The sequence below is a fragment of the Papaver somniferum genome, chromosome 1, assembly GCF_003573695.1.
Source record: "Papaver somniferum cultivar HN1 chromosome 1, ASM357369v1, whole genome shotgun sequence".
NCBI lineage: Eukaryota > Viridiplantae > Streptophyta > Magnoliopsida > Ranunculales > Papaveraceae > Papaver > Papaver somniferum.
The window spans coordinates 233351508-233373565 of record NC_039358.1 but is presented as its reverse complement, the minus strand read 5'-3'; the positions used below and the strand labels follow the sequence as shown (position 1 = coordinate 233373565).

At 37.6% G+C, this 22058-nt stretch overlaps 1 protein-coding gene across 3 annotated transcripts; it reads left to right on the top strand.

Annotated features, from left to right (window-relative positions):
• Positions 1–19716: 19716 nt before the first annotated feature.
• Positions 19717–21874, top strand: LOC113338589 (pentatricopeptide repeat-containing protein At1g12775, mitochondrial-like). Of its 3 annotated transcripts, none has more exons than XR_003354797.1 (3): positions 19717–21236; positions 21375–21469; positions 21750–21867. XR_003354797.1 is itself a non-coding variant. In XM_026583976.1 (3 exons), the coding sequence occupies exons 1-2, from the start codon at positions 19829–19831 to the stop codon at positions 21386–21388; spliced, it is 1422 nt and encodes a 473-aa protein (XP_026439761.1). In that variant the 5' UTR covers positions 19717–19828; the 3' UTR covers positions 21389–21424; positions 21750–21874. The 3 variants fall into 3 exon arrangements, 1 of the variants encoding a protein (XP_026439761.1); XR_003354796.1 differs by having other exon boundaries at positions 21375–21580; XM_026583976.1 differs by having other exon boundaries at positions 21375–21424; positions 21750–21874.
• Positions 21875–22058: the final 184 nt, after the last annotated feature.

Genomic DNA, 22058 nt, shown 5'->3' with positions numbered 1-22058 from the left:
TTTTTAAAATTCCTCGGGGTTTTAAGTGTTTCAGCTGAAGCTATAAGTGTTATCTCATGGATCTGTAATGTGCATAACTAGTTTGAACTTGGCACGCATATATTCCATTTTCTTGCATCTTTCTTTGTTAGTTTTTGCACACGATTTGGTATGCAATAATGTAATCTTGTTTTGCATCTCTAATATGGTTGTTCTTACCTCTGATTGTTGTAATCTTGTCTGCATCTTTTTTTGGCAGTCTTTGCGTCTTGTCTTATTAATATTACAATAAAGACAGTAAGTCCTACCTTAGTAGCCAGCACCGCATGACCATGGACCTACTTATATTGGCATCCAAAGTATAAAGTTCTAGATCTTGATAGCCCAAATCTGCAATAGCATAATTAATTTTGTAATAATTTACTATTACGTCGATGAAATATATGTTAATCTGATATATCATAGGGGCCAACCATCCTCTATGGCTGCTATGAGGTATAACCTCCGAAATGCTTTTTTCTTTCTAGACACAGCTCCTGAATTTTCTCCTGCTGACAATATTGGTTAAGACTTCAGGCTAGATAGTATATAAAGAATTAGATCATATTGTTGTTGTTTTTCATTAGTATGTTTGTTTGTTTATGCACTGGTATGACAAGAGTCGATTTGCATGGTTCGAAAATTTCTACTCAAGCTCAGAGGATCTGCGCCAATGACTTGATGCAGGTGCTCGAGTGTAAAAGTTCCCTAGATGTGGATTATATCAGGCAGGTCACACGAAGTTGAAAAGTAATTATTAACCATGCTGCAATAGTAAAACCCAGAATATTAGTTTTAAGGTTAATGCTGCTTAGGAAGCTTTGCCTGGGGAATCACCATTCCAACAGGCGGGTGTTCTTACTTTCTTCTTCTGAATTTTGCTTGCATGCGGGTGAGTTTTTAGTATTAGTCTCTGTGTGGTAGCCAACAGGATTTTTCTTTTTACAGTCCTTATTCTCAATGTTTTCATACTGTCTGGTTACTTCTGATTCTGAAGCATTGCACGCAAGAATACATACATCATATCTAAGTTTTATTCAGCAATGAGAGTAGTATTTTCCGGATCCTGATGAACACGTCTCTAGTTAATTTTCTGAAAGATATACTTGAGAGTCCAAAAGTCAAACTCACATTTGAGGGATGCACAGATCCTCGTAAACAAAGTGGCTTATTCCAAGTGTTTGTTAGAGTAGCTTTGTATGAATGGTACAGTACATGGTGTTACTGCTTTACATGGTTTAAAATGTACCAAATGGAGCTGATGTATTGCAAAATTTGATATGATACTTAAATCTCCTTGATCCATTTTTACGTCTGCCGTGGTCGAGGTCTTTAAAGGAAGTTTCTGATTTATGATTCCATCTTACATATGGATGCTGGAGGTTGTGTGTTTTCCTATGTTTCTAAGATTGTCAATGAATGACTGAATTTTTTACTGCAACAAGATTGCTCTGGCAATAGTTACTGCCTTTAAGTTACTGAATTTTGTATTAATAACATCTTTTAAGTTCTCATTTCTTAATCTTTTATTTTCTGTTGACCATTCATTCATTCATTTTAAAATTAGTTTCTGGTAAAATGGTTCTGGTATATAGTTTAAAATCACTTTTTATTGCTGTTTTTGTTGAGCAGAAAGTATCAAGCAGCCAACACTGCTTTTCAAAGGGATTACTCCGCGTCTCTGCCCAAATCCTGTCGAAGAAGGCACAAGTTGATTGCTATGCCAAGTTATAACATATAAGTCAGCCAAGAAATTTTAGTACAAAGAATGGCAAATCTGATGTATGGAAGCTGGACCTGCATTGTTTGGCATGATTCTGGAGGTGTTCACGTGCATCTTTGAAAGATGGAGACACATATCTCAGTAAGCAAGACTGGAAACTGACTTTGCCAGAGAAAGGCGAGAAAGCAGAATCTGCTTGGGTACATGTGTATGGTTTTTATAGCAAAGAAAGAGAATGCGGAGGATACAATAAGTCTGCAAAGCCACTATCCGGAGTAAATTATATTTATCAAATGTTGAAGGGACTAGAAGCTGGTCTAAAACTTGCTTTAAGACATGGCTGTTCTAAAGCTCGTGTGTTGTGCAAGTTTAGCTTCTGAGCTCCATTGCCTCTGGTATATGCCCTAGATTTGGTTGCAGAAGCAGCTAAAATTAAGGTGGTCAATAATGTTTGCCAGAGCTGTATTACGGGGATGGTCTCTTTTTTATTATTTTGAAAATGTGGCGCCTGTCTTTGAAACACTCCTCCAAGCCCAAGGCAAGCAACATTTTTCAAATTTTGGAACAAAGGTGTGCTTATTATCTGGCAAAACAGGCAAAAAGGACATTAGTGATCTATGGCTGTTGTTCAAAGATTACACCAGAGAATTTCTGAGGAGCTACTAGAAAAAATCACATGATGATGACATGAGTAATGCACTTTTGTTTTTTTGCCATCAGTTCCCATTCCTTTTTACCATTTGGATATCAGCTGAACTGTGACCATCAGTTATTTTTTTGAGTTCAAATCAGTTGTTTAGAAAGCTCTCAATCAAAAAAATTATGGCCAGAGATGGGTTGTTTTTTCACCTCCTTCAGGGACACATCCGTAAAAAAATACAGTAAACAACAGGTCATTACAAAAATTCAAGCCTGAATTTTTAATATTTCTCTCTCCTCTCCCTACCACTTTTGAGTGGAAATGGATGAACAACCCAGCCTCCTGAACTTTTCCGGCGTCCAAGGACGTATCGGCATGGCTGATCTTTCCCCTTGGGTCTGAAACTTCTTGGGAGTGTGCTAATTGATATTCTCCGACGTCCAAGGACGGGTCAGCAGGGCTGATCTTTCCCCTTGCGTCCGAGTCTCTTTGGTTAGTGGGGTGTGTTTTTCGGTGTTAAGATCCAGATTTTTTCAATTTTTGTTTGGTTTTGGTGTTCAGTGGTTTTCTTCATGAGAATCCCTTACTGTTTTAGCTTTCTCCGTGTAGTTTTGAGTTTGAGTTCACTCTAGTCCTGTAGTTATCATAAATTTGACAATTACATTCCACTATCACTAAATGAGAATTTAGATAATCATCTTCTTATTATATGAAATGTAAATAGAATTACAAGGATTGATCAACTATTACAATGATTTATTTACCCTAAATTTACTTTCTCTCTCTGTTTCTTGAATAAGACTCACCCCATAACTCCCCTTACAAGTAGTGACCCCTCTCCTTTATATAAGATTTTACACAGTGGATGACAACTAAGAAACCCACTATTTTCGGGATCACTATGTGACACATTCGCTCATATACAATCGCTCATCTTCGCATAGCGTACCTCTTCGCACAGTTCTTCACACTTTACTCGTGACTTTGCTGACATCATCCGGTGCATCATCTCAACTTTGTTGTGTGCGATGCTCTTCACTTAGATTGTATTCTTTACTTCGCTTGATTATTAACGTGTGCGATATTTTACTCCTACATTGTGCCTCTTCTCATTTCGCTTATTCTTCAGAGTGAGCGATATGAGAAATTCCCCTTTTGCAAATCGCACATGCTTGTCTTTTTTCATTTTACTTTACCGACAATTTCACGGGTTTCAAGTTTCTCTCTACACGTGTCGATTTTCTTCCTTTTTACCGGCTTGAACTGTCTTCAACCGGTTGCTTCTTTTCACCTATTTAAGGGTTTTTCAACAGTAAATAATCCTTCTTTTCCTTCTTTTTATTCTCTGCATCTATACTTCTACACTTATCTTCTCTCTCTTGTTGCTATTCATCTTCATCTGTTATTATCCATCTCTGCTGCTGCTGTCACCGATTTCTTCTACTATTGTTCTTCCACCATGAACTCTGAATCGAAGTTTGTTTCCTTTTCTCATGATGATTATAATTATTGATTTTAACCATTTTCATCTAAGTTTTTTATTAACCTAATCCCCCTACTTTTGCAGGAAAAGTTCTTCGATTAGCGCTCTTCAAATCATGCAAAAACCCAAATCTTCTTCGAATGAAAATATAGAATCGCAGAAGAAGAAACCAAACATTGATAATAAAGAATCTCATAAGAGGAAGACTTCGCACAATAAAGAAGTAAGAAATATCCAATCTATTTGAAACAATATTGTTGCCTCTATTTCTTATCTATTTTATTTTCGCAGGCTTTCGATTCTGAGATGATTGATGGTAAGAAGCAAAAAGCTAAGAATCCTCGCAAGCCCATACCAATCCCTTCAAATCTTTTTATTCTAGATTTTAGTGCTGCAGATGTTGTCCATATAACCACAGTTCAACCTTCGCATACTAATCGTCCTATCATTCCTACAATAATTCAAACTCCTGATAAAAATGTTCTTGTTACTCCTACATCATCTCAAGCTTTTGATAATAATGTTCCTGCTATCCCTTCACCAACAATCCGTCTTACAGATGAGAATGCCTATGTTACTTATGATGAACTTTTTCTTGAAAAGGAGTCTCCTGTGAATAAGGAGTTTTCTCTTAATCGAGGAATAAAAAAATACTCCTCCTATTGCCTCTGTGAATCCATCGCATGCAAATCAACCTTCTTCACCCATTAATTCTAGCTCTCAACCAAACCTTCTTCAAAAGAAATCCCCCGTCACAACAGATTTTACTACTCCTTCTCTTTCCTTATTAAATTCTTTTCCTTTGAACAAGAAAGCTTTGGATAGTGTAAAACTTGCTGCTCAAACTCTATCCGATATCATCAACTCTGCCCCATATTTAACTGATGATCCTTGCAAGTTTCGCTCCTGTTCTGCCTTAAGCAAGCTTCTATGTGAATTTCCCGCTGATAAAGCTTCAAGGGATGAGATCCTTTCCCAAATTGACCCGAGCTTCCATGTTGCTCTAGATGTTCTGGTAACTATCTTTCGCACCTTATCTTTATCTTCTTTTATGCTACTTCCAAGTTATATTAACTTCATCTTTTTCCCTTTTAGGACTCTCATCGTCGCATGATGCTAGCTGAAAAGCATTTTGAATATAGATGTTCTCAGTTGGAATTTTCACAGAAACAATTTTCTTTGGAGAAGGAAATACAAAAGCTGAGAGGAGAACTCCAAGTTACGAGTTTGGATGTTGAAACTCTTCGCAACGAAAATCAAAAACTTAGAGGTATTTATTATTATATTTGAGTCATTTATCATATTCTATATTCCTTCGCATACATTCATTTTTGTAAATTTCTTCGTGCATTTATTAAGATTTAAACTGGAAGCGAACGAATGAGAGGTATGACTTTCAATTCCTTGCTGAAGATACTCAAGCGAATAACGAGAAGTTGCAGTCTCAACTTAGCCAATTAAATAATCAATATTCATATTCGCTTGATCAGATTAACAATCTTTCCCATGAAAATAACCATCTCACTCAAAAAATTGAGTTTTTTAACGATCAAATATCCTATTTTTCTAAATTGTCATGCGATGCTGATTTATTACATCAAACTTTATCAGAAGAAAACCATACCCTTTCTATGGAGAAGCTATCTTTCTCGAAGAAAGAAGCAATGTTATCACATCAGTATTCAATTCTTCATGAAATAAATGAAAATCAAGCGCGAACTCTTCGTGTACTGAAGGAACAGTATGAGACTTCTCTTAAAGATTTAAGATCCTAAAATGAGAAACTTATTCAAAACAGTATAAATCTTTCTGTGAAAAAGAATCAGTTTCAAGAACAATACAGTCAATTAAAGAATTGCCATGATGTTCTTAAGAAAAAAAACAAATCTCTTTCTTCTGAAGAAAAGAAGATTCGATCTCGCCTTAGTGGTTCAGTTGGTGATGTATTTGATAAGGCTATGGAAAGTATAAGGACAATACCCCTGCTCTTTCTAAATTCTTCCAAGGTAGTCAGCTAGAGTTGACTGCCTTATTATGATTTCTTGGTATTTCTCCGCACAATGTTGATTTAATTTTTTTATTTATTTATGGCTATTTATTATTCTTTGTAGATTCCGAAAGATCGCACCAGTCTGTTGTTACTCAATTGAAGTCTGAATTATCCAAGGCTCGCAAAGAATGTGCGAATCTGGAAATATCTCGTGGGAATCTTAAAATCTCTCTTTCTGCTTCTCGAAGCAGAGCACAAAGAAGGTTCGCATACCAGAAGAATTTTTTAGAGATGAATGCTAGAAACCTTGAAAGAGATGCTATTCGCAAAGATCATTCTAGTGCCCAATCTGTTATTGACGGAATTCTTTTAAGAAATTCTCTCCTAGCATTAAAACTCCCCGTATGTAACGTGAGTGCGGATGAAGAATATCCTGAATTATAGTGATTATGAGTTTTTAAGTGATGATGAAAAGGATGAAGATGAAGAAGAAAATTAGCAAGAAGAAGAGAAGTTTGCTAAGGAGGCCAATGCTGAGATTGAAAATCAGCAAGAAGAAAAGAAGTCTGCTGATGAAGTCAATACTAATTGAAAATCTTGGACCTAGTGCTAAGATTTGAAAAGTACTTTGAATAAGATGTTGTTGTTGAGCATTCTTGATTTCCTTTCTTTATTTTGATGAATTTTGAACCTTCGTATTTTTAGATTTGTTTGTTGCAAGGAAGATAATACATCGTTGTTTTAATTCCCATACTTGCCTCTTATTATTTTTCTTGTAAGAAACAATTTGTGCGAATTTATCACTAGTTTGTTTAATTTACTTGGGAGGTCTTATTTTGCCTTTCTATGTAAAGGTCTTCTCTTGCCTCATTCTTGTGCGACGAGATCGCAGGCGCTCTTTGCATTTTAGTACATCGACCCATTGATCTCGTCTTATCTTTTTCTCTTGTATTATTTCCTCTTCAGGTTTGTCGCATAAATATCACAAGTCTTAGTACTCCCATGAGTAAAAGCCTTATGATATTTATGTCTTTTGACACAATTCAGCTCCCTAATGGAGGGTGTCGTCCTTATCTTCCCCTCTGGTTGCCCCTTCAAGGAAGCTTACCTCTATCGGGTTAAAATTATGGCTCTTCCCATCCAGTTATTCAACAACCAGTTGATTTCGCAATCTCGCATACACTACCGATAAGGTTTATGGCAACAAGAACGCACCCTAAGTGGGGTATCTTCGGACTGAGTGCATCATAGTCATGACTTGTCAAGAGTGGCAAGGTACGCCCCGGGCACTCTTGACTCAACCGTGTACCTCGGTGCCCTGATCAGTTTCTGCACTCCTTGGGAGAACCTTTCTCACCTTAGGCTCTCAATCTAAGATTACTATCTTAGACTGAAAATTTAAGGTATCTCTCCCGGATGGGAATTATCGTTTTATTCTCACCCCAAATCTCCACAACTCAAGTTCCGGGGTCGGTGTAGCCTTCCCTTGAGTCATGCCTTCTAGGTCTTTCCAATTATGACGTGCGATAGGTCTTACTATATTGCCTCTTGCATATGAGCGAACTAGGGTGCACACCACATTCGGATTCCTAGCCAATCTGATAATAAATACCATTTTATGTAGCCTTGTATCAAGGTCTTACTTTTCTTTTATAGAATTTCGTAACTTTCAAGCGAAATATTCGCATTACAGACTTGTTCAAAAATATGAACTTACAGACTTTTAACTGTTTATCCATGCGAGTTAATTCGCTAGTGGCTATGGATAATATTTTTTCAAGAACTGCCTATTCCAAGGTCGATCTAATTTACGACCTGTATTTCGTCCTTCAGAATCCATTAACTCATAGGCTCCCTCTCCAACTATTCTTTTTATTATATAAGGTCCATCCCAGCTTTTCTCCAATTTTCCATCTTTTCCTTTTTGATACACTGGAATTTCGCGTAGCACTAATTCTCCTGGTTGGAATTCCCTTATTTTAACCCGCTTGTTGTATTCTCGAGCTAGTCTTTTTTGATAATTTTCCATGTGCTGCAAAGAGACTTCTCTTACTTCATCCAAATCATCCAATTTTGTTAAGATCAAGTCCGCACTTAAATTCTTTTCCCAAGCTTCTCTCTCTGTGGTAGGGATGATAACTTATGTTGGTAGCACTGCCTCTACTCCATATGTCAAACAGAAGGGCGACATTCCTGTTGCTTCTCTTCTTGTAGTTCTGTAAGCCAATACTACATTATGTACTTGTTCGCACATCCTTTGTTGTGCCCTTCTAACTTTTTCTTCGGGTTGTCTGCGATTGTTTTATTTGTAGCTTCTACTTGTCCATTACTTTGAGGATACAAAGGAGTAGATTTGCCACTTTGAATTTTGAATGCATTGAGCAGCATTGTTATATTCTCGCCTTCAAACTGCTTCCTATTATCAGACACCAATTGTGCCGGAATTCCAAATATGCATATAATATTTTCAAAAATGAATGTGAAGATGTCTTTATCGCGAATATGTTGAACTGCTTTTACTTCTGCCCATTTAGTGAAATAATCTGTCGCGACAATTAGGAATCTTTTTTCCCCGTTCCTGGTATAAATGGTCCAACAATATCTATTCCCCATTTTCCAAAGGGCCATACATTTGTTGATGTATTAAGCATAGCCCCAGGTGCATGTATCTTCTTTTCATGACGTTGACATTATTCGTATCTCCTCGAAACTTGTTTTGCATCTTCATGCATATATGGCCAGTAATATCCCTGTATTTTTGCCCTATATCCGAGTGATCTTCCTCCAGTATGGTTGCCAGCATCGCCATAGTGTAATGCTTTTAGAATTTCAATTCCCTTCTTTCGCGTAAGATATCTAAGCGAAGGTCCAAGAAATGATCTTCTATAAAGAACATCATCCCTTAACTCATAATTTGCCGCACGACTCTTTAATTTGTGTGCTTCTAATCTTTTCCTCGGCAATTCTCCCTTCTCTAGATAAAAGTGTATCTCAGTTCTCCAATCCTTCTCTTCGCTCACACTTTCTTCTTGTGTATCGTCTATGATCATCACATCTGTTTGCACTTCTTCACCCTTTTCTATAGATAGTAATAATAGTGTTTGTATTTTTATATCCCTTGCAACCGGATCTACTAACATTGATGGTATGAACGCCAATGCATATGCAAGTCTATTATCTTTTCTCCCTATATGTCTCCAACTTATTTTTGGAATGTGCATTGCTAAATCCATAACCAACTTCCTATATTTTTGCAAAGATGGTTCATTAGTACTATATGTGCCTTCTATCTGACGAATTACCAACTGGGAATCACTAGTTATTCGCGCATCCTCAATCTTCATTTCAATTGCTAATCTTAATGCATGGACGACTGCTTCATATTCAGTTTCATTATTTGTGGATGCGAAGTCCAATCCGAATGATTAAGCCATTCTCGCTCCTGTTGGTGAAATGAATACAATACCAATTTCATTTCCTTTTCCATTGGAGGATCCATCCACCAATATCTCCCATCTGTTTGGATTTCGCTCAGTCAATAAATCATTAGGATTTCCATGTTCTTCATCCACCTCCATCATTTCTTCTACGCATTCATCTTCTTCTATTGGAAATTCTGCACGGAACTCTGCGATAACTTGAGACTTTGGTGAAGATAAAATTTCATAACCAATCTCATAGTTTTCTAATTGTGCATCCCACCTCTCTATTCTACCTGACCTCTTCGAATTCTTCATTGCGTTTTCAATTGGTACTCTTGTTGATACTTTAATTTTGTAAGCTTGAAAATAAATGCGAAGCTTGAATGATGCATATACCAGTGCGAGAATCAACTTTTCAATTTTTGAATAATTTTTCTCTGCGGAGTTATATGTTTTGCTTATGTAATATATTGGGTTTTCTTCGCTTTCATCTGAACGTAACAGTACTGCACTTGATGCATGAGATGTTGATGCTAGGTATAATAACAGTTCTTCTCCCTGCTTCGCCTTTTGCATAATGGATAAGTTTACCAAATAATTTTTTATGCTCTGCAATGCTTTGTCGCACTCCATTGTCCATTCAAATTTGGTCCCCTTATTTAGTATATTGAAAAAGTGTTTACACTTATCCGAAGATCTTGCAATAAATCTTCCCAATGATGCTATCAATCCATTTAACTTTTGAACATCTTTGACTGTCGCAGGTGGTGGCATATCTCTAACCGCTTGTACCTTCTCCGGATCAACTTGTATTCCCTCCTTAGATATAATACAGCCTAAGAATTTTCCTGATGATACGCCAATTACACATTTTTCTGGGTTTACTTTAATATTAAATTTTCGCATTTGTTCAAATATTGCTCGCAAATCATTAACACGATCTTTCGCCTCTTTGATTTTAATTAGCATATCATCTACATAGACTTCTAATGTTTTATGTATCCATTTTTCGAATACTTCTGCACCATTCTTTGATAAGTCGCACCTGCATTCTTCAATCCAAATGGCATTTTCGTGTAACAATATAAACCTCCTGGTGCGAAGAAAGCAGTGTGTTCTTGATATTCTTCTGCCAAAGGAATTTGATTATAGACTTTATACCCATCTAGCATTGTGACTCTATCATTCCCTGATGCTGATTCCACCATTTGAGGTATGTCGGGTAAAGGGAAGCTGTCTTTAGGGCACGATTGTTTAGATCTGTAAAATCTATGCAAATCCTAATTCCGTTGTTCTTTTTAGGTACCACTACCACATTTTCTATCCACTCTGGATATTTTGCCTCCCTTATAATTCCTGCATCTAGCATCTTCTGCAATTCTGCTTCTATTTTAGGATGATAATCAGTTGCAATATTTCTTATCCTTTGCTTCAACGGCTTTACATTCTTCTTAATGTCTATTTTATGACATGCGACAGACGGATCTATTCCTGGCATTTCTTCCATACTCCATGCGAAAATATCATTATATTCTCGCAGAATGCTTATCGTTTTTTCCTTTTCTTCTTTATCCATTTTAGTTCCAATTTTAATATTTTGGTTCTTCTTCAGTTCCTATGTTTATTTCTTTTGTTTGTTACGCTGCAGTAAAATTCGCTTTTGGTTCCCCCATAGGTGTTGGTTTCTTAATTTCTTTAATTTTTCCACCTTCCTCCGTTGGTTCTTCGTCTGGTATTCCCTTTCCCTCTTTCGCTCGTATCATTTATATTCGAAACTCCTCTTCTTTCCTTTGTTCTTTTTCTTTTCTCCATCGATCCTTTCGCTTCTTTGCTCGCCCTTCATAATTTCGCACATCTATTTGATCACAAGTATTCGCAACCTTAACATCTCCTCTGATTTCACTTATACCGCTTGGAATTGGGAATCTAATACATTGATGTAATGTTGACGCTACGGCCTTTAGTCCATGTACCCATGGTCGTCGCAACATCATGTTGTATGGTGGCTCAATGTCAATCACACACAGTGTTATCTTTGTTTGAACCTCTCCCAGTAATATTCACATCACAATTTCTCCTTTCGTCTTTGTAATTGCTCTATTGAATCCATGAACATTATAGGATGTAGGTGTCATTTCTGCATCTTCATATCCCATTGCTTTGAATGTGCGATAAAATAATACATCAACTGCACTTCTTGTATCTATCAATGTTCTATCAATGGCCCATCCTTCAAATCCCCTATATTTTGCACTAATTTTTTCTCGCTCAACCGTGACAGTAATTACCAATGGATCTTCTTGCCTTCGTAATTTCTTTGTCTACCGTCTCTATCTTCTTGCCTTCGTAATTTCTTTTATGAATTCTCCCTGTTATTGTTGCTTGAAAATCTGCCTCAGAAATTAATACTCTAGTTATGTTATTGCACTGTATATCTCTGCCTCTTCCTTGAATTGGTATGATTCGTGTTGTCTTCATGGATCCCTTATGATTCTTCCTTAATTTCCCTAAGAATTTCATATCTATTAACAAGAATTATCATCCAGATATGTTTCTGGCGCCAAGAATGTAGTTGTCATAAATCTGACAATTACATTCCACTATCACTAAATGAGAATTTAGGTAATCATCTTCTTATTATATGAAATGTAGATAGAATTACAAGGATTGATCAACTATTACAATGATCTATTTGCCCGACTCACCCCAGAACTTCCCTTGCAAGTAATGACCCCTCTTCTTTATATAGGATTTTACACAGTGGATGACAGCTAAGAAACCCACTATTTTCGGGATCACTATGCGATACATTCGCTCATATACAATCGCTCATCTTCGCATAGTGTACCTCTTCGCACAGTTCTTCACACTTTACTCGTGACTTTGCTGACATCATCTGGTGCGTCATCTCAACTTTGTTGTGTGCGATGCTCTTCGCTTAGATTGTACTCTTTACTTCGCTTGATTATTAACGTGTGTGATATTTTACTCCTACAAGTCCCAAGCTGCTTAGGCCATGTTTGGTGGTTTGAACTTGTATTTGAAAACAGAGCTTAGAATTGTCAAAGCTTTCTTTGTTCTTATTCTTCTTCCAAGTTATTTACTCGGTTTTTGTAATGGCTACTTTGATTAGAAGATTCGAAATTGAAAAAAAATCCTTCACTTGTACTAGGAGTAATGACTCTCTTATTGAGATTTCGGAAAAGGGGAAGGGATATTCCTGGTCAGCTTCATTGTTGTTTGAATCCATCTACGTGTTAATTGGTTTTCTGAGACATCATTTTGTAAAACCATTAGTTCCGTATGATCAGGTGAAGTGTGTGGAACAGGTAGGGAAATGGGTTTTTGAAAGACTATCCAATGTAAGAGGTGAGTTCATTAGGGCTACTCGATTCCTTTTCTCGAACAACAACGGAAAGAAGAAAAGTTTTTGCTTTCCGGCAGGCCGAGACAGATGGGGATGGGATTATTGGGCATCTCAGTTGGAACTGGTGGTGACAAAAAAGTGCAACAAGAACAAAGCTCCACCAAAGCTCAAAGAATTTCCTCAATTGCAGCATAAGAAGTCCAACTCAATCAGTTTAGCAAAGAAGAACTATGCTAGTGCTGTGTCATCAAAGGGTGTAGACAATCAGCCAAAATCTTATTTCTCAACAACTTGGAACCCTGGATCAGCAGCGCAAGAGATAAAAGATTTCGGCATCATTTGCTCAACAGGAAGATGGAATCCTGGCTGGCGTCTAGAGGCAAGTACGATCAAGGAACAAATGGGATGGACAAGGAATATAAGTCTAAGACAGTTAGATGCGGCTCATGCATTATTTATTGCCGAGAATGATTTTCAACTAGATCAAATTCTTAGCATTAAAGGCATGCACATTAAATTCAGTAATCTCAATTTCCAGAAGTGGTCAGGGGAATGGACTAATAAAACATCTGAGATCTTCTCACAGAAGTTGATTTGGTTAAGAATGAAAGGCTTACCTTTGGATCTCTGGACGGAATCTTCGTTCATAAGTATTGTCAACAAATGGGGATGGCTACGAGCAATATCGAAGGCAACTTCTGGTTTTTTCAAGCTATCAGAAGCTACTATTTGTGTTGAAGCTAAACTAACTGAAATACCAGTAGCAATGACTATGTGGTTAGATGGTCCGGAAATCAGTTTATTATTAGAGGTCATACCAACAGGTAATTTGGATAAAATCATGTGTACTTTAGTTGATTTTAAGGAGGATTACAATGATGATAACCAAGAATCACCAAGGTTGGCTTATCCAAGTAGAGATCAAGCTAAAGAGGACTTTAGCTCTGTTGTCATCTCTCCGGCAAATCACAAGGAATTACGGCATGATGATCAGCTTCAAGTCATTGAATCGCCGGCTACATCAGAGAGACCGTTCATCAGAATGGAGGGAGGAGAAACCTCCACGTCAGGAGGCAATTCGAGTAACCAATTTGAATTTTTACACACTATTCGAGCAAACAGTCCTATTGGAAGTAGGCGAAAATGCTACTTATACCCCGGATTTGTACACCAAAATTATACCCCGCTTGTGTGTCAAGTTTGCATTAGTTCATTCTTTGAAAGGGATCCCCTGTTTTTCCTGGTGAGGTAGGATGTGGAAGCAATGAATGATGGATATCACAGCCACATAGGGGTGTATCTATCCCGTGTATGAAACCGGTAGATATGTAGCAGCTTCGGGAAGTAGGTTGGATGTCAGGTTGGAGGTCGAATCGCAGGGGAGAGACGTAAGGGAAGAACTAGCTCAGTCTGCAGAGACTAATCACATCACCATTAATGAGATGGATACAAGTTTGGTGAGAAACAAGGAAGTAGAGGAGGTGAACAATCGAACGGAGGAAGTTGAATCATCACAAGATGCAACAAATCTCAAATTCCTTTGTGGAAGACTCGGATGGAGACAATGAGGTGTCCATGTCGGAGCAGACAACCCCCCTTCTGATCAATGCATTCAATGCGAACAGTCTTCAGGACAATAGCAAGTCTCAATCGAAACTGGTGGTAAATGTATGGAAAAGTGAAAAGCAAAAGAAAAGCCATTATATGGGCGTCGGTGAAAATCACCGTCCAAGTGCTAATATAGTTTGGCGGAAAAAGAGCAAAACTAGTCATAAAAATTCAAGGTGTCCAAACTTGTGGTACAAAAACCCCACTTAAATGTTGGATCAATTAAAACTCCATCGTAAAAAAATTGATACAAAAACTCCAAATTTTTAAAAATTTGATACAAAACCCTCAAATTTAAATGTTGGTTTCATCAAATTTTATGATGAAACCAACATTTAAATTTGGGGTTTTTGTGTTAATTTTGTTTTGATGGGATTTTTGTGTTACTTTTGTTTTGATGGGTTTTTTGTGAAAGGATGGTGACACCTCTAGGATTATAACTCGCGGACCGAAAAAAGAAATGGGTCTAGGCCTGCTGGGGGAAAGCCATTTGTTTCTTCCGGTAACAACTCGCTTCTGGGCTCAAGGGTAAACCAGTCTTTTGCATATCAAAATCTGGTTGACCAGAGAAGATTAGTTATCAACAATGGTTTCAAAGAGATTCTAAATTCATCTCCTTGCGGTTCTTTTTTCTAACTTCGTCCTTCTCCCATTATAATTTATAATCAATTTTCTATTCTTGAGGATCAATCCCATAATTTACCTATGGAATTAAGTGAAGAAGCTAGTGAAATTGATGTACAAGAAGAGCCGTTATTGATTACTCCACTCCATCGATTGGATCCGGCTGCTAAAATTGAGGAATCATATATGTGTAATCATGGGGGAATTGATAGAGGGTGAAAGGAGGTCATTGTGACATAAATCAAGGGGCTATTTTGTGTTTCCTCCCCTCCCAAGATCGCTAATTAGCGTTTCTTTCCCAAAAAGATTGAAATTAGTGTTTCCTCCCGTCGTTACATTTTCCATCCAACTTCTAGTTAACTGAGTCAGCAAAGATACACGTGTGGCAAATATATACATGTGTCAAACAAAAATTCCAAAATACCCTCATTCGTTTCGGTAAATTACATCAAAGTCGCAATCTAAATCAATTTACAGTCTTCTTCCTTCCGAACCGAGACTCGGATCACTCGTCTGCATCTTCAATGGAAACACAACATCACCAGCAACTCCTTTTAAAACAAAACACCCATCTGTAATCGCCCACCAACCCAAATCAATCTCGGCACCAAACCTTAATTCTTCATCTGCAATTTCATGTAACCATTCAATCTAAAGAAAATTATGGTTTATTTTGATTCCACTATATGCAAAGCGATCAACCAAGGGTTTCAATTAATTAATTAAGTTCATCTCAATCTTGTTCATCTTCACTAATCGAACCCTGGGTACTCAACTGCATCTTCATCTCTCAATTTTATAGCCGCCAGTAAACCCTTCATTCTTCACTCAGTTGTCGGATTTGTTATTAACCCAAATCTCCCCTTTAATATAACATCCACTCACTTCAAACTCAAATCCATCTCGAATTCAACCTTAGTCTTCAATTCCTGCATCAATTTCTCATAACAACTCAACCCATTCATTCTACCAGACCCATCTTCAAATCATCCATCATCTCTTAAATCCACAAGAGCATCGCAGCAACAACATTGAGCATCAGCAAGCATCCATGAATACTTGAACCCATACTCCCAAGTCACCAAAAAATACTCATCCTTGCTATTCTTTTTGATTTCTCCTCCAAACCCTTTTCGATTTTTTAGCTAATTGCTACTTCTTCTCTGTTCGTTCTTTCGAACCTTGTAATTTCAATCTAACCCATTTAGTAACCCTTGTAATTCCAATCTACGTCGAACCAGGTTTCGCTATCAATCTTGTCTTTGGAGAAATTCAGACAGAAATTAGGTCAAGAGAAGACTCTAAAGATAAATTCAGATAGAAATTAGGTGATGGAGGAATCGGTGATGGATTCTAGGTTAGTGGCTACAGATGGGTATGTGAACTGGTTAGTACTGGAGGGTATTTTAAGAAGGTCAGGAAACACATGTACAGTTTATGCCACGCGTACAGAGGTGCTTACTCAGCTAACTGAATAATGGATGGAAAATGTGACGATGGGAGGAAACACTAATTTCAATCTTTTTGGGAAGGAAACGCTAATTAGCAATCTTGGGAGGGGAGGAAATGCAAAATATCCCTAAATGAAGAAGTAAACAGTATTGAAATTAGTATTATAGAGAGTGAAGAAGACCGATTAGCAAAAGAACAATTGATTTTTGCTTTTCAATCAGTTATGACACTTTTTGGTATTCCACAAGGTGAAAAGGAGAAGGAAATTGATGAAATTGTCAATCGTCAGTTGGGGGAAACTAAACAAAGAAAGTTGGTTAGGAGGGAGAAAAGAGAACATGCAATTGAGAGCTAGATGAGGCAGTTCTAGACGAGGGACTGGAGGGGGAAAGATTACTACTCATGGGTACTGAAGAAGGCGTAATTGGTGATGCTACACAGGAAGAGGATTGCTCGGAGCTATCTATCAGTACACCAATCATTGCTAGCGCTACAAAAGTGCAGCGGGAGTCAAACAGGTTAGCATGTTATATTAGTAACCTTTTACCTAGCAGTTCTAAATCTTATAGAAGAGTGGTAAATGGGGGTAAGAAATGTTATAAATGAATGCAAACATAGTAAATTGGAACATTAGGGGGGCAGGAACCTTTCACGGAGGATGTTCAATTCTCAACAGTGTCACCCGCGGACAATGTCAGACTAGAGAGGCCAATGACTGAGGAAGAAATATTGGGTACCATTAAGGAAATGGAGCATAACAAGGCACCGGGACCTGACGGGTATCTGATTGAGGTGTTCACTAGGTACTGGAAGATTCTATGGGAGGATTTTATGAAGGTGGTGAAGCATTTCGAGGTAACAGGGTCTTTAGATTGGAGGATAAGTAATACTTTTGTCACACTAATACCAAAAAAGGAAACGGTTGAGGTGGTTAAGGATTTTAGGCAGATTAGCTTGATAAATACATATTATAAAATCATTGCTAAAACGTTGGCGACAAGATTGAAACAAGTTCTTCCTGTTTTGATCTCGGACACCCAGAGCGCATTCATAGCTGGGAGACAAATTACTTATTGCATCTTACTCGCGAATGAATGTATGGACACTTGAGTGAAACAAAAATAAGATAGTTGGGTATTGAAGTTGGATGTGGAGAAAGCGTATGATAAGGTGCATTGGAACTATTTACTAAAGGTTATGGAGAGGATGGGGTTTGGTTTCACTTGGAGGAACTGGATTTGTTCTTGCATATCACATGCCCACTTCTCCGTCTTAGTCAATGGGGTTCCGGGTGCTAATTTTAGGAGCTCTAGGGATCTCAGGCTATGTGACCCCTTGTATCCATTCTTATTCACCATAGTCATGGAAGGTTTCTGCCGGATGATTGCAAAAGCGGAAGAAAACGGTCGCTTATCTGGTTTCAAGGTAACTCTTGTCGGGCCCGTAGTGTCCCACTTGCTTTTTGCTGATGATACTTTACTCTTTAGTGCAGATAAGGCTCAAAGCTTACTTACTATTAGGGAAATCTTAACCTGTTTTGAGTTGGTCGCGGGACTTAGTATAAATCTAATGAAAAGAACAACAATTAGTATTGGCGCTACCACACATGACGAAGTTGTGGAAAATTTTCTCGGTTGCGCACTTGAAGAGTTGCGTTTCAAGTATTTGGGAATGCCTGCATGGGCCTAATATAAGTGCAAGAAGATTTGGGACCATGTGGTTGAGAGTGTGGAGAAAAGACTAGAAGAATGGAAGAGAAGGTATCTTTAATATGGGGGGTAGGGGGAGGTTGGTTCTTATTAAGAGTGTTCTCTGTTTTCTTGCAGTCTTCTTGATGTCTGCTTTTACAATTCCTCCTCCTGTAGCAAAGAAGATTGAAAGAGAAATGGGAACTTTTCTTTGGAGAACAAATGATGGGAAGAATAGAGTTCCACTAGTGGCATGGCACAAAATTTGTCATAGTAAATTATAAGGAGGTTTGGGCATAAAAGTTGTATCAGTGATGAATGATGCTTTATTGTGCAAGTGGTTGTGGAGGTTTTCAAATGAGCCGGAGGCACTGTGGAGAAGAATTATTGAGGCTAAGTATGGGTGTGACAGTAATGTTTGGGATGCTAAAAAAACTAAGAAACCGTATGGCATGAGATTGTGGTGAGGGATTTGCAACAGAATTGGTAAATACAAATTGGGAATTCTACACAAGGTTGCAAATGGGAGAAAAATCCGATTCTGGGTTGATAGATGGATAGGGGAAGAGGCGCTTAAGGACAAATTTCCTAATCTGTATGAAGTTACTAGAAAGCAAGGAAGTTGGATAAGCGAACTGGCCAAAAACAACTCAGAAGAGCGCATTAGTCGGGACTTGGATTTTAAAAGAAGACTTACGGATTTGGAGATTAACGAGGAAGCTACTCTATCTCATTTCTAGAGGGAACCGTATTAAGCAATGGGGAAGATACTAGAAGGTGGAGTTGGGAGTCGAGCGGAGTCTTTTCGGTGAAGTCGTGCTACAAAGGGCTGGCGAAGAACTCAGGTATCATCTTCCCTTCTACACAAATTTGGAAACGATTAGTACCAACTAAAGTTTCTTTCTTTGTGTGGTTAATTCATCATAATGCTATTTTAACTCAAAATAATCTAAAGAAGAAGGGATGGAAGTTAGCAAATAGGTGCATTTTGTGTAAGTCAAATGAAGAAACGATTGATCACCTTTTCATTCACTGCCCAGAAATGTATGATGTATGGATGTTCTTCATGAAGGAATTTCATAGGGATTGGGTTATCAGTGAAAGTGATACAAACTTGTTTATCGAGCAACAGGCTCGCGGGCTCACCGAGAATGGCAGGACTATTTGGGAATTACTACCCTTTGCTTTCGTTTGGGGAGTGTGGAAACAGAGAAATAAGTGCATTTTTCAAGATTCAGAATACTCTCAAGAAATTTTGATTAGGAAGATTAAGGCTCTCTTATTGTATTGGACGTCTACAACAATATCTTTTAGAGGCATTACTTACCAGAATCTGCACTATAACTAGGATATTGTAGTTAATAGGTAGTAGCTATCATTGTTAGTAGAGGTTCTCTCTTTCTTTGAGCAGGTCTGATTGTTTAGGATCTTGGCTAAATTTACCTTGTATCCATTACGGTACTTTTGTTGTCAACCGAAAATGCTCAAGGTTATCTTTTCCTCTTTTTCTCACTTCTTTTCTCCTCCCCTGATTGTACTATCTTTCTTTATTTATAAAATTCTTTGTTATATTGATCAAAAAAAAATAATAAATAAATAAAGTAAAAATGACACGCGTCCAACCCAAATTAACTCAAAAACCGGCGTAACTCAAAACCGGAGACTCAGTTTGTTATATTTCAAACCCCCCATTCTCTCTCTACGGCAATGGAGTAACTCAAAACCGGAGACTCAGTCAGATTTATCATCAAAGGTACATTGTATTCCCGCTCAAACATTTCAAATCACTGAATCTGATAGATAAATTACACAAATGAATCTTCGTTTTGTGAGAAATTATCGTTGCACCATATCACAACTTGAGAGTTTTGTGAGAGACGAGTGTAAATCTGGTAAAATTAAGAAGCTTGATGATGGTTTGAGATACTTCGATCAATTGATTTCAGAAAAGCCTTTGCCGTCTAATCATACATTTAATCATGTATTTGGTTCACTATCCAAAATCAAATGCTATTCAGATGTCATTTTGTTGTACAAGAAAATGAATTTGGTTGGGGTACAACCCAGTATATATACATTGAGCATTTTGATTAATTGCTGTTGTCAATTAGGCAAAGTTGATCATGGGTTTTGTTTGTTTGGGGAGGTGTTAAAGAGGGGTTATCATCCTGATACTGCCACTTTTAATACACTGATTAAAGGGTTGTGTCTTCAACAAAAGATTGATTTTGCATTCAAAGTGTTTGATAAAATGGCTGAGATGGGTGTTCAACCTGATGCTATTACATGTAATACTCTTATATCCGGGCTTTCTAAAACTGGAAAAGTTGATCATGCTCTTGAGGTGAAAAACAAGATGGTTGAATGGAAATGCAGCCCTACGGTTGTTACATATTGTGCGACTATAGAAACACTTTGTAAAGGAGGATTAGTTGATGAAGCTTTGGTTCTATTCTCTGAAATGCTTAAAGATCTGAATGTTGCACCCGATGTAGTTGTTTACACTTCTTTGATTAACGGGCTTTTCGATTCAGGACGGTTGGACGAGGCAAGGAGAATCTTTGACGAGATGGTTAGTAGAGGAATCTCTGCGGATGTAACAACTTATAGCTGTATGATTCATGGTCATTGCATACATGGTCAATGGGAAGAAGCAAGAAGATATTTTAATGAAATGTTGGATCAAGGGATTTTACCCACTACAATAACCTTTACTATATTGATAGATTCACTTTGTAAATATGGTAACATAGATGATGCTGTGGGGGTATTTAGATACATGGAGAAGCTAAATATAAAACCTGATCGGATTACTTATAATTCAATGATCAACGGTCTATGTTTGGCAGGTCGGTTGCAAGATGCGGCGGAACTATTTGACTCGATGGTGGATAGGGGCCTTGAACCGAATGCTGTCAGTTGCACTACATTAATTGATGGGTATTGCAGGAATTGTAAGCTGGATGAAGCTATGTTGTTATTCAATAAAATGAAACAAAACGGGTTGAAACCTACAACACTTACTTACAGTATACTCTTAGCTGGGCTATACCGAGGTGGTAGAATAAAGGTCGCAGAAGGTATCTTCAATGAGATACAATCATTTGGTCAATATCCAAATAAAATTACATTTGGTACAGTTTTAGATAGAATCTGCAAGAATGGAAAAATTGAGGAGGTAGTAGAATTGTTTGGATCGATGGATGCTTCCTTTATCTCAGGTAATTGCCAGTGTCTGTATACTGTGTGTTTATGATTAGAGTAGTCTTTTTTCGGATGGTGCATGGTGTCATTACTTTACATGGTTTAGTATGCATACCAAATGTAGCTAATTTATTTTTCAAAATTTGCTTTCGCAGTTACATCCCCTTGATCCAGTTTTACGCCAGCCCTGGCCGAACTCCTTTACGTAAGTTTTGGTTTCATGATTGCATCTGACATGTGGATTGTTGAGGTTTGTGGGATCTTATGTTTTTAAGATTGTCAGTGAACAACTGATTTTCTAATTGAACAAGTGTTGCTCAGGCAATAGTTACTGTCTTAGATTGGTTTTTACTTAAATTTTGTAAGTTTTTCACCTTTTCTTTCTTTTCTTTTCTTTTCGTTGTTTGAGTTTTCACTACTAAGATCTTTTTACCCTCTGTTGATCATTCGTTCATTTTTCTAATAGTTTCTTATTAAGTGGCTCTGATATTTAAATGAAGATTTTTTTGGGTGTTGTTTTTGTTGAGTAGAGAGTATCTAGTAGCTGCCACTGCTTTCCTAAGGGGTTACTCAATGTTTCTGCCCAAAACCTGTCGAAGAAGATACAAGAAGAATGGACTGCTACACTAAGTCATAACTTCTAAGTCAGCCGAGTAGTTGAGTATAAAGAATGACAAATCTGATGCTTGGAAGCTGGACCTGCATAGTTTGGCATGTACCTGCACTTTATCTGACAGATTGGTGTTTGATGCCCTACCTTGAATGCACCGTTGTTTGTGGCTATCAAATATTCTTTGGCACAAAGAAGAGTACATCCATGGATAAACACCCAATCAGTA

Excerpts from the sequence above, each read along its gene's own strand:
- LOC113338589 (XM_026583976.1), top strand. The coding sequence starts at position 19,829 with ATGAATCTTCGTTTTGTGAGAAATTATCGTTGCACCATATCACAACTT.